At 40.5% G+C, this 12,717-nt stretch overlaps 1 protein-coding gene across 1 annotated transcript; it reads left to right on the plus strand.

Moving 5' to 3' along the window:
• Nucleotides 1-2,064: 2,064 nt before the first annotated feature.
• LOC124259686 (increased rDNA silencing protein 4-like) lies at nucleotides 2,065-10,993 on the plus strand. The gene is made up of 4 exons (XM_046693866.1): nucleotides 2,065-2,141; nucleotides 8,540-9,003; nucleotides 9,465-9,544; nucleotides 10,603-10,993. Exons 2-4 carry the CDS (start codon nucleotides 8,711-8,713, stop codon nucleotides 10,977-10,979), a joined length of 750 nt encoding a protein of 249 aa, XP_046549822.1. The 5' UTR covers nucleotides 2,065-2,141; nucleotides 8,540-8,710; the 3' UTR covers nucleotides 10,980-10,993.
• The last annotated feature ends 1,724 nt before the right edge of the window (nucleotides 10,994-12,717 follow it).

Raw genomic sequence — 12,717 nt, forward strand, 5'->3', positions numbered from 1 at the left:
CTCCTGTGCGTCATCGCTATTGTGGTTACAAATGTGCCATGGAGGTGATTATATATATATAATCGTAAACAAACTACAATACTGTACAATTTTGTAATGTGTGACTCATATGTCACCATTCAGGGGAGGGCGGTGGGGGAGGCTAGTGGTTACAGCGTTCGATCGGTACGCCGAAAACCCGGGTTCGATTCCCCACATGGGTACAATGTGTGAAGCCCATATCTAGTGTCCACTGCCGTGATATTGCTGGAATATTGCTAAAAGCGGCGATAAGTCTTACCCACTTACTCACCACGCAGGGCTTATCTTTAATGACATATGAATGGCATCGGATTCCTACTAAGGTTTACCGTTTAACACGTTCACTCATTCATGATCCGTGTAGATCCAGGTTAGAATTGATCTTCAACAAACCATGTTTATGGTAAGAGGCTCGCTGACTTGGTTGACACGTGTCATCGGTTCCCAATTGCGTAGATAGCTGCTCATGCTGTTGATCACTGGATTGTCTGATCCAGAATCGATTATTTACAGACCGCCGCCATTTAGCTGGAATACTGCTGAGTGCGGCGTAAAACTAAACTCACTCACTCATTCATGACGACCTGATATGTTAGAACTGCACAGCATGCTACTGTGTATAGAGCATACATTGAAATCGATTATCATCTGGGGACGAAGTACGGAGGCTGGCTGATAAGGTCTGAAGAAACTGTTATTTGGACATTGATTTAATTGACCCAATAGTTTCTCCGTCAATAAGAATCATGTCTGTGATCATAGTGTTTGGGAAACTTACACACCTCGGTAACGTACAGTTATCAGAGTGAGTGAGGTTAGTTTTACGCCGCTTTCATTATTATTTAAGCAATATCACGGTGGGGACACCAGAAATGGGTTTTACACATTGTACACAAGTGGGCAATCGAAACTCTCTCTCACACACACACACACACAGAGAGAGAGAGAGAGAGAGAGAGAGAGAGAGAGAGAGAGAGAGAGAGAGAGAGAGAGAGAGAGAGAGAGAGAGAGAGAGAGAGAGAGAGAGAGAGAGAGAGAGAGAGAGAGAGAGAGAGAGACACACACACACACACACCTTTGGCGGAAAAGGGAATGAGCACCAACAGTGATGATATAGAGCATAGACACTGGAGAAGGGTGACATTTCCACCACACCAGGCATCGTAAAGCTGACAGGCATGATGTCTCGTAATTATAACTGACAGGCATGACGTCTCAATGCCAGAAATGGTTCCGAGACGTCTCGAAATTGTGATGACCGATCTGCGAATGACAAGGTCACCGGTCATGTGTGCCGAGGGTGTCACCATGATAACCTATCTTCCTAAAGGCAATGCAATAAACGAGCACATTGGTATTGCCAGAGACCATAGACCCTCTATTATATGGTCTCTGGTATTGCGCTGCACGTTTGGGGCAAATTCGGGCTGAAATTATGACCAAGACAATGGGCAGAAAGGAATATATGCTCTTCCATCAGGACAAAGCTACCACTAAGGCTCAATATACTAATCCCAGTCGACCTTATATTCCCTTCAACGCCGAGCGCCAGGCAAGGTAATAACAATTACCATTTTTTTTACAGGTTTAGGTACAGCATGGCGCGACGGGCGACCTCCGACCTACAGTACTGCTCTCCGCGCATGTTCTCGAGCCACTACACTACGGAGGCGGTATAGATCGATAATTTTCAGTAGGAATTTCAGTTAATAATTACGTTTAGTGTCCATGACTGACTACAGCGAGTGAATACACGTTGTAATGCCACAGCAAAATTATTTGTCAAAACGCTCATGATTGCGGCAAGGACTGGGCAAGGATCTGAGCCCAAATATGTGACCAACATTTGCTAAAGAAAACACTGGAGGCACGGATACGCTGGGTTAGTTTGTATGAGCCTAACAACCAACAACTTATTAGTCTTATATGTAAGCATCCTCGATAATTTCCAGGGTATACGTTAGATTATAGAGGATGACGTGTAAGTTGATTTCTATCAACGAGTTTACGATATTTTACGAGTGTTTCAAAATATATCAAGAAACAGAGTAGCCGCCCCTGTTGACACTCTTCAAAGAAGAGATTTTGCGGGAAAGAGGAAAACAATGTCGATTGAAACGGTGAGAGAATATGTTTATTGTTTTCGTTTGTGTGAAATCACAGATTACAGATTGTGTCTGCAGAACAAGTTACTAGGTTATATTTAAATCAATCCTAACAAGTGCATTTGCTACTCCAAATTCTCTGTGTGTTTTGCATGAGCAGACTCGCTCTCAAAGAATCTTGAGTTTCACGGGTGTTAACAATTTCGATTTGGTTCTGTTCATGTCGACTCGTGTCCATTGTCTACTTACTGAAAGACATTCCATTTTATGAGGGGAGACATGTATGAAGAGGAACATAGTCAGCTCCGCGGTAATGCCCAAAGTACATTTTCTCAACAGATTCAGATTATTGTCAATATAAACAGTTGGGGAAACCTACCGATCGGCCTATAAAAGTCCGAACGGGATATTATAGCCAGATAGCATTGATATGTTGGCCAATAGTTGGCCCATAATCACCGGTTGGATTGGCCCATGGTTGTCAAACTGACGATGGGCCCACTTGGATATGCTCATCGGCTCCACAGTGGCCCATCATGTTGGCTCATTGTTGGGCAAGCGAATGAAAATTCACACTAAACCATGGCCCATAGCTGACCCAACGTAGTGATTTTGTTGGCGTTGTGTTGGCACTACCGTGTTGCAACATTTAGCAGTTTCTTAACCTTTGTAAATTGTACTAACCCATGGCCTATACTTGGCCCAATGATGTGATTTAGTTGGCCTTATGTTGGCACAACTGTATTTCAACATTTAGCTCTTTCCTGACATTTGCAATCAGAAACATATATAAACAACACAACAAGTTAATCAAGTGAACGGTTTAATTCTCTTTTTTTCCTAGTTATTTGAACAATATTGTATTTCTTGAAAATATTCTTGTCTTAGGTCTTTCGGCAGTCGCCGCTGTGAGTTTTTTTTCGAACTGCTCCTGAAAAGAAAACACAAAAATTTCATGAAACTGTCAGATATCATAATTTTAGACATGAGATCTATCGTAAAAGGACATAGTATTTGACGTTATGTTATGCTGGGAGGTTCTGATATAGGGTACTGTGATTCTGATGGGGGCAGATTCAGGCATGGTCAGTTTGGGTTTGTGTGGAGGGTGGTGGAGATGGTCTTCTTGACTATAGTCCGTTTGATTTCATTTGAGATCGATGAATTGCTCACTAACATAAAATCTAATACAGTAGAAGCTGTCAAGACCGGCAGCTATCCAATCCGGCATGTTGTCAACATCGGCATAAAAGCTCAGTCCCGTCCATAGGTAGTACATTTATCATCATTAAAAGCTCTGCAATCCGGCAGCTGTCAATTCCGGATCTCAGCATGAAATGAGCCGCCCGAATATGTGTTTATACAGTAATCAGCGCTGTCTAATCCGGCTCGTGGCAAGGAGTCAGTAATCCTGTGTTGAAACTACAAGGATGCCAACAAAGATAATTTAAACTTAGTTCAGTATGGGTGAGAGAACCACGTTATACAACAATGTATATGAGAGTGATAAAACTGGTTTAGTTCTAGTCGTAGGTAACCATGTCAGCTCTACATTCCGGCACAATGTCAAAACCGGATTATTTATTCAGTCCCGACCAGGGCCGGTTTAGACAGCTTCCACTCTAATTGCAACAAAACCAAATTTTGCACAGTCACATAAAAACGACAGACCAACTCTGATTTTTCTCATAATTTTGGACACCCGAATAAAAAAGTTGTTAAAGAAATGGTCATTATTTTGTTGTCACTTTTCGCTATTTCTTACAAGGGAGGACCACTTGCTGGTAGAACAGCCAGGTAATCAACAAGCGTGTGTAGTGAAATTTTAATTGCACACGTGCAACGCGCGCACCTGTGCCCCGTTTCAAAAAACTCTCGTAGCGCTACGACTATTACAGTTACAGTATAAAAGGTACGAATGCTACGAGAAAAGTTACTGGATCTTAGGCTCACAAGAGCTTTGTGAAATGGGGCCCTGGCTGTCAGAGTTGGTCTGTCGTTTTCATGTGACTGCAAAATTTGGTTTTGTTGCAATTATTAGATTTTGTGTTCGTGAGCAATTTATTGGTCTCAAATGAAATTGAACAGACTATGAGTTGGTAGGTTACTGGTTGAGGCTCGTGAAGACTTGTTGTAGGTGGTTCAGCACATGTTCTAGGGCATGGCTGCTGGAGCAAATGTTCTAAGTGTGTTTGATAAGGGTTGAGATGACGCCAGACTTAGTTTTAGGGAGGTGGTTTGACAAATTCGAAATCTTATCTTATTCACCTAAAATCAGGACTTCACAAAAAAGAAAACTTTTTGAAGCAATCGAAATCAGCCGCCACAAACCTTTGATCAATAGAGACCAAGGATACTACATACCATTGGGATATGAAGAAGTAATCAAACTATAGACTCTATCAAATCACCCTATCAGGTTGTTGTTACAACTTAACTCCACCACCACCACCCCATCCCCACTCCCTCCTTGTGAATCTACATCGAAATGTCGCTCTATACAATAAACATTAAGTTGTCATCCATAAAGTTGTATGTTTCATTTTTGACTCACCAACTTCTAGAATGCCGATCAAACAATGTTTTAGTTGGCTATGACGTGTAACTACTATAACTGGGACACATATATCTGGTATGATGATGTTTAGCAATTATTGGTTGTAAAGATGAATAACAGAGAGAGTTGTATATGGAAACAGAAGTGTAACTGACAAACACATAATGTTAATAAAGTAAACACAATAAATTTAAATAATTGAAAATAAAATCATTAATGAGATTCATCAAAGTGGTTAAAACAGGCTACCTAAAGAAAAAAGTCAATTAAATCTTTTATCTACTCAATCAATTGCCTTTCAATACAGTATGTGTCAGTTTCTTTAACCTAAATGATCATTTAAACCAATTATTTCACAATATATTCACAATTCAGCTTCACAGAAATAACAATGCATATTTACCAGTTGAAGGCCTCCAGAAATGTAGTGTCATCTGCTCTTTGAATATCAGGTAAAGCTATCGATGATGACAAGTTTGGTATTTAATTTGGAGAAAACAACGCTGTAAAATTCACTACATCATAGTTAAAAAACAGTAAAATAGATTGTTTCATTTTGTCTGTGTAATTATTTCAACTTTCATCAAAATCTTAATACGAAAACATGGCTAAAAATGGCTGTGTGCTCTCTCTTTTTTTTTTACAATGTTGGGCCAACGTTGGCAGGAGTGGAAATAACTTTAAAATTGCTAGTGTACTCCGGTACAGTGGCACATGTAAAATCACTTGCCCTGATAAGTTTTCCACTATACCGGCCGTTTTCTTGTTGATTTTTTAAATAAACAACATTATTAACATTGGAAAGTCAACTGGACCCCGGTACAGCATGATATACAAATTTGCTTGCCCGGCAGTAAAAAACACTGGACTCGGACGTCGGGCAATGGGTTATTTCCACCCCTGGTTGGCTCAACTTCATGAAATAAATGTAAGATCAGGAAAAATAGGCATAGTTTTTCAAATGTTGGCCCACTGTTGGACCAATGTGTCCAAAGCCACTGTTGCTTTTAAGTCATTAAGATAGCGTTGGGCCAATGTTGTCAATGTCAGACTGTTGGCCAACCAACCAACCATATACCAACATTTGCCCAACACACCTTTGCTATCTGGGAGGCTGTTCTGCCTCTTTTGCTATAGGCCGATCGGGCTATATTTGACCATTATTAATAGTATTTCACAAACTATCAATTTCCACATAAAATGGTTTTATATGATCATAGAGATGAATAGTTATGGACCTCCTCAGCTTGAAAAAAAATAATTTTTGGACAAAATGGAAACGTGTATCATGTTCAGGCAAAGATGTTTCATTTAAGAACACAATTTGCACAGATTTTCATTTTGAAAACAAAAACTATCTATGTCATTAATTTTCAGTGAAAATTGTCAAAAATGTTTTAGACTTATATTTAATTAGCAATTTCCAAACTCCTTTATTATGTGATGAAAATGCTCAAAAGGGTTTGAATGAAAATCTTAGGACATCAAAACTTGAATGATGTCAATATCCTCATGCGGAAATGCATCACTTAAAATTTATTTGATAAATATCATAATTATAGGCCAATCGGCCTATAGCAAAATGGGCAGAACGGATCCCATTTGGCCTATTATAGGCCAATCGGTAGGTTACCCCTACCTGATAAAATCAACTGTGATTGAGAAACAAGAATCCGAAAATTAATACAGAACCGTAACTAAAATTCGTTGATAACCTTGATTCGTTGCTCTCAGTAATTATCATTCTATCTTGTAAATAAGTCTCGTATGACGTCATAAAGCGGTACTTTTGATGTACACACAGTGCCACGCCTCGCTGACAAAATGTTCCGAATCTCTGCATTACACGTAAGTACACTAAATCTAATTGTCCAGCACTGAGAATTAGTGAGATAAATAGCCCAAGATCACTAATGCCACTAATACCAAATTTTAATTTTTACAAAATGTCAAGTAAAAAAGATACTGACACCACCAACCTTCTCACATCTCGTCGCCATAGTGGGCTGTCGTACATAGTGATATATTGTAACCCACTACGTTATCCACGAAACAAAGTGATGTCACAGTTTGTGTGCACACGAATGGGTGATGATTGCAAATGGCTGTGGTTAACAATCGTTTCACTCACATGTGGAATATTAGGCATTTTCAGATAACTGAATCAATGAATAAAATAATCAGTGAGTATACAAAATGACATCGTACATTTAACATATAATTTTCGCCGCACTTCCCGTACATCCACGAATCAAGGTTACACGAGTGTCTACTTAAAACTGAGAGGGGCGGTGGGGTAGCCTAGTGGTTAAAGCGTTCGCTCGTCACTCCGAAGACCCGGGTTCGATTCCCCACATGGGCAAAATGTGTGAAGCCCATTTCTGGTGTCCCCCGCCACGATATTTATGGAATATTGCTAAAAGCGGCGTAAAATCAAACTCACTCACTCACTCACTCACTCACTTAAAACTAAGTATATGTACTAGACATAAATGTTAACACATTCACCATTGTACACTGATTTGTTTACATTGATAATCCTGATTATAAACATTATCAACAGATTTCCTTGTTTATCATTGTCTTATGGGTTTTCAGATGCTTAACAACATGTTTGAGAACAAAAATTGTTGGCTCCATTGTCACCATGATCACATGACCAATTTTGCAACATGTCACTAACTTATTAAAGACTTTATCTTAAACAAAAGCCTTCATCTGAGTATATACAATGTCTATATGACACAATTTACTTTGTTGTAGCATGAATAGGCTCTACTGGCTGCTGAACTGTTGTTTATACATTCAGATGTGGTGGTGGTGGAATTGGGTTTAATGTCGTGCTTGAGAATATTTCGCTCATATGACGACGTGCATGCGTGTGTATGTGCGGCTGCTTGTACTAGCCCAGACTGAAGCTGGTTTTATAGTGCTAGCCCACTGAGATACCCAGCCGCAGTGAAGCATGAATACCCCACTCAGACACATTATACTGACTCCGAGCCGACCAGTCCTTGTTGTACCCATAAATGCCGAGCGCCAGGCAGGGACCAACAAGTCCCATATTTTAACGTCTTTTGGTATGACGCGGCCGGAATCGAACCCGCGACCTTCCGCTCTCCGGGCGGATGCTCTAACCACTACACCACGGAAGGGGTCACATTCAGATGTATTGGCAACAACTGTTACACGATGATAACTGTTGGGCAGCCGGTACCGTCCAGTAAGCTATGATCCGACATTGGTAATGTTGTTTACATGAGCATGGTGTTTAACATGTTTAACGGATAAATTCATTTTGATGCAGTCAAATACAACATCTTTCGCTTATTTAATAAGGATGTCACAGAACATTGATTCATCAATACTTTTTCTAAGAAGATACAATTATCGATACATTCAAAACTGATATTTAGTTTTGAAGTATCGGTTTGAATATGTTTATGTATCGTTTACATTTTGAAATTGTATCATGTTTTTTATGTTATGACAGTTATAAATGATTATTTTTCATGCACAAAGATGGAAAATTAGAACTTTTTAATCTCTGAGAAAAAAGATGTTGATATTTTCATGAACAATTATAAAATATGAAATATTAATGTTCAAAATGTAACTAACTTTACACAATAATGCCACGAAAATAGGTATCGTGATATGTATTGAATCGTGACATGGGTATTGTGATATGTATCGATTCATGAAACTTATGTAATGTGACATCCCTATTATTTAAGTTAACGGAAATATGTATATGTTACCCTAACTCAGTGGAATGCAGACATAATTAAGTGTTTTCCATCGATATACCATGATCAGGATTAAAACTGAAGACACGAAATGTTTCTCTTTTCAGATTTGAAATGGGGAAAAGCTGATATCGTCCTGACCATAATTCCTTGTGGGAACCCACTGTGCAATGTGTTTTATGTATTAAAGACTCTGTCTTGTGAAGATGATCTTGCTGATGTAGAATCGTTAGAAGCAGTGTGATTGCAGACAATTGTCATTCATAATCACTCAAGTCATGGTTTTCGGGGGAGGCATCACGGCAGCAGCAGCAGCCGATGATGACTGGTTCGTTGAAGGAAGTGACGAAGAGGGAAGCACCGACGAACAGAAGGATGCCCCAGTTGAATGGACCCCTGATGCCAAGGACATCCTGGCTATGTTTGAAAAGCTTGACAAGGACAAGGTGTTGGAGCTACGCTGGAAGTGTCCTGGGAGAAGACCGCCGTCCCCCCGGAGAAAGGCAGCACCGACTACGATGTTGGAGATGAGGAAGATATGTACAGTGACGATGACTCCAAGGATGAAGAGATAAAGTAGGCATTGTGGTTTAGTGACCTTGAACCCAGATCCACAAAGCGATCTTATTGCTAATATGATTTTACCTCCCTTAATATAATATGCTAATGATCATAATAGCACAAAGATCGCTCAATAGAATAGGGCCTGCCCTGTAGTCGTAACTTTAAAAGTCAGAAATGAGAGGACAGTGATTTAGTATGGCTGCAACGAATCCAGTATTAGGCGAAGCTGACATATATCATGGGTGAGTATTGTTTTACACGGCTTTTAGGAATAATCCAGCAACATCACGGTGTGGGGACACCAGAAATGGGCTTTACACATTGTATCCATGTGGAGAATCGAACCTTGATCTTAGAGTGATGACCACCCCTTTTGTTCTTGTGAGTGAATGGTAAACATTCTGATCACCAATTCATTTTCAATTATTTGCTAGATATCACTAATCAGTTAATTGATACATTTTACAGAGCTCCTGAGATCAGTGAATTTGACTTTGATGATTTTGGATCAGAAGCATCTGCAAAACCGACTCCAAGGAGGACTCCAGGTATGTTGTTGGGGAATGTGTATCTACTACTCCAGGTATGTTGTAAGGGAAAGTGTATCTTAGATACTATCTACTACTCCAGGTATGTTGACAATGTTAGGGAATGTGTATCAGCTACTCCAGGTATGTTGTTGGGGAATGTGTGTATCAGCTACTCCTGGGTCTGTTGTTAGGGAATGTGTATCAGCTACTCCAGGTATGTTGTTAGGGAATGTGTATCAGCTACTCTGGGTCTGTTGTTAGGGAATGTGTATCTACTACTCCAGGTATGTTGTTAGGGAAAGTGTATCTACTACTCCAGGTATATTGTTGGGGAATGTGTATCAGCTACTCTGGATCTGTTGTTAGGGAATGTGTATCAGCTACTCCAGGTATGTTGTTAGGGAATGTGTATCAGCTACTCCAGGTATGTTGTTAGGGAATGTGTATCTACTACTCCAGGTATGTTGTTAGGGAATGTGTATCAGCTACTCCAGGTATGTTGTTAGGGAATGTGTATCTACTACTCCAGGTATGTTGTTAGGGAATGTGTATCTACTACTCCAGGTATGTTGTTAGGGAATGTGTATCAGCTACTCTAGATCTGTTGTTAGGGAATGTGTATCAGCTACTCCAGGTATGTTGTTAGGGAGTGTGTATCAGCTACTCCAGGTATGTTGTTAGGGAATGTGTATCAGCTACTCCAGGTCTGTTGTTAGGGAATGTGTATTTACTACTTTAAAATGTTTCAAGATTTATATATACTTGGTCCAGACTTCTTGGTTTATGAACAGTCATAACCATAAGCTGACTAAGATCAGTTACACATCCCTACACCAGAAAGAAGCCATATGTGAGCCATTCAGAAGAAACCTTTGTATTCCATGTCTGGGAACTTGTAAATGTGGAACATACATCTCCTACATGGTGCCAGGAAGACTTGAGAATATTTGTTTATGTTAATATTGCACTTGACATAATGTTAGGAAAATGCTCAGTAAAGTAATGTTGTACTCATTCTTTAATCTTGTGGACAAAAACACTGCATTTGTAATAAACAAGTTATATGTGTCTATTAGGAAGCAAGACAACGCCACGGAGCCAGAAAAAGGTTGCAAGTATGCATAATGTTCTGAACAAGATCAGACATGAGCAGATTGAGAAGGCTGCCATCAAAGAAGCTAGACGAGGAATGTCAAGGTCACCTGCAAGTCCAGCACGTTTCCGACTGGGCATGTCAGGAAGTCCAGGACCTGGAGGTTCACGTCGACCTGTCAGTTCTACGGGTACACCACTACGACCTTCATATGAACCTAGCGATGACCCTTTCCCTCCTTCCACCAGTTTGTTCAGAGACAGTAAGGTGCCCCAGGCTCCCACTGAGATGCCGTCTGCTCCAGAGTTAAAGCGTGAACCAGCAGATCCACCCACCAGTGAAACTAAACCTAATGATTAAAGATTTTATGTTCATAGAGGTCTTTTGTTCTCTTATGTTCAATATTATAATCCACTTGACAAATATGAAGTGAAGTGAAATTATGACTATATCTCTCTGTGTGTAGCTCTGATGGTCAACCTAGTTGTCAGTGATTCACTTGGTAAATATAATATAGAACAAACTTTATGGATAACAACTTCTTTTTATTCGTGAATGCGACGTTTGGATACAGATTCTTGTACCGTTGTCAAGCATAATGGAACATGAATAAGGGGGAAGTGTATATATACTGGATGTAACATGAAAACAACATAATTAACATAATTGGCTAGGCAGAAAGCTGATGAAGCCAGAGAGTAGACAAAGGATGATAAAGTTTGTTCTATATTGTACTTCCCAACTTCTAAAATGCCACTCAAAGAAATTGGTAAATATAATTGAGTTGAGTTGGTGTTACGTCGCACCAGCATTGCCTCAATCATATAGAGACAAGACCAAGTCTGCATACATGGACATTTTAATGGTAAATATGAAGTAAGGTGAAATTGGGTTTTACTTCGTGCTTGAGAATATTTCGCTCATATGACGACGTGCATGCGTGTGTATGTGTGTGTGCGGCTGCTTGTACTAGCCCAGACTGAAGCTGGTTTTATAGTGCTAGCCCACTGAGATACCATGCCGCAGTGAAACATGAATACCCCACTCAAACACATTATACTGACTCCGAGCCAACCAGTCCTTGTTGTACCCATTAATGCCAAGCGCCAGGCAGGGACCAACAAGTACCATATTTTAACGTCTTTGGGTTTGACGCGGCCGGGGATCGAACCCGCGACCTTCCGCTCTCCTGGCGGACGCTCTTACCACTACACCACAGAGGCGGTCCAAATATAAGGTGAAGTGAAGTTATCTCTTTGATTGCATGTGCATTTGTATGTCTGCCTACTTGTCTGTCTGTCTACTTGTCTGTCTGTCTGCCTGTTTGTACCAGTGAGGACTCACGCCAGTGTTGCAGTGCTATCACACAGAGACACCATGTAGCCATGAGTAAACATCAAATCCCACATTCATAATCATGACTTGCCCAGTATTCGTTTTATCCTGCAAATGCTGAGCACGAGGCAGGGTGAGAACAGCTACCATCTTTTAACATCTCTTGGTTTGAGGCAGGTGGTCAAACCATCAACCTGCTGGTCTTGGGCAGACACTCCTTTGGTGTTCATGAGTTTAGTTTTACGCCACTTATAGAAACATTCCAGCAATATCACGGCAAGGGACACGAAAATGGGCTTCACACAATGTATCCATGTAGAAAATAAAACTCGGGTCTTCGGCGTGAAAAGCAAACTCTTTAACCACTAGGCTACCCCACATTCTTTAGTAGTCTTAATGTGATTATGGGCAGTGTCCGATATCATCAAGGGGCTGTGGGGTCACGCCGAAGACCTGGGTTCGAATCCCCACATATGTACAATGTGTGAAGCCCAGTTCTAGTATCCCTCAGTCGTGATATTGCTGGAATATTGCTATAAGTGGCGTAAAACTAAACTCACTCACTCTTATCATCAAGGTAAGATGACAAAATCCACCATGTGACAGAACCGTAATATCTGATCCATGTGGTTGCCTTCAGCAACCAATGCTTGTCGTAAGAGGCGACTAACGGGATCGGGTGGTCAGGCTCGCTGACTTGGTTGACATGTCATCGGTTCCCAATTGAGCAGATCGATGCTCATGCTGTTGATCACTGGATTGT

Source organism: Haliotis rubra, unplaced genomic scaffold (genome assembly GCF_003918875.1).
Source record: "Haliotis rubra isolate DU_JTF1 unplaced genomic scaffold, ASM391887v1 Scf732, whole genome shotgun sequence".
Lineage (NCBI taxonomy): Eukaryota > Metazoa > Mollusca > Gastropoda > Lepetellida > Haliotidae > Haliotis > Haliotis rubra.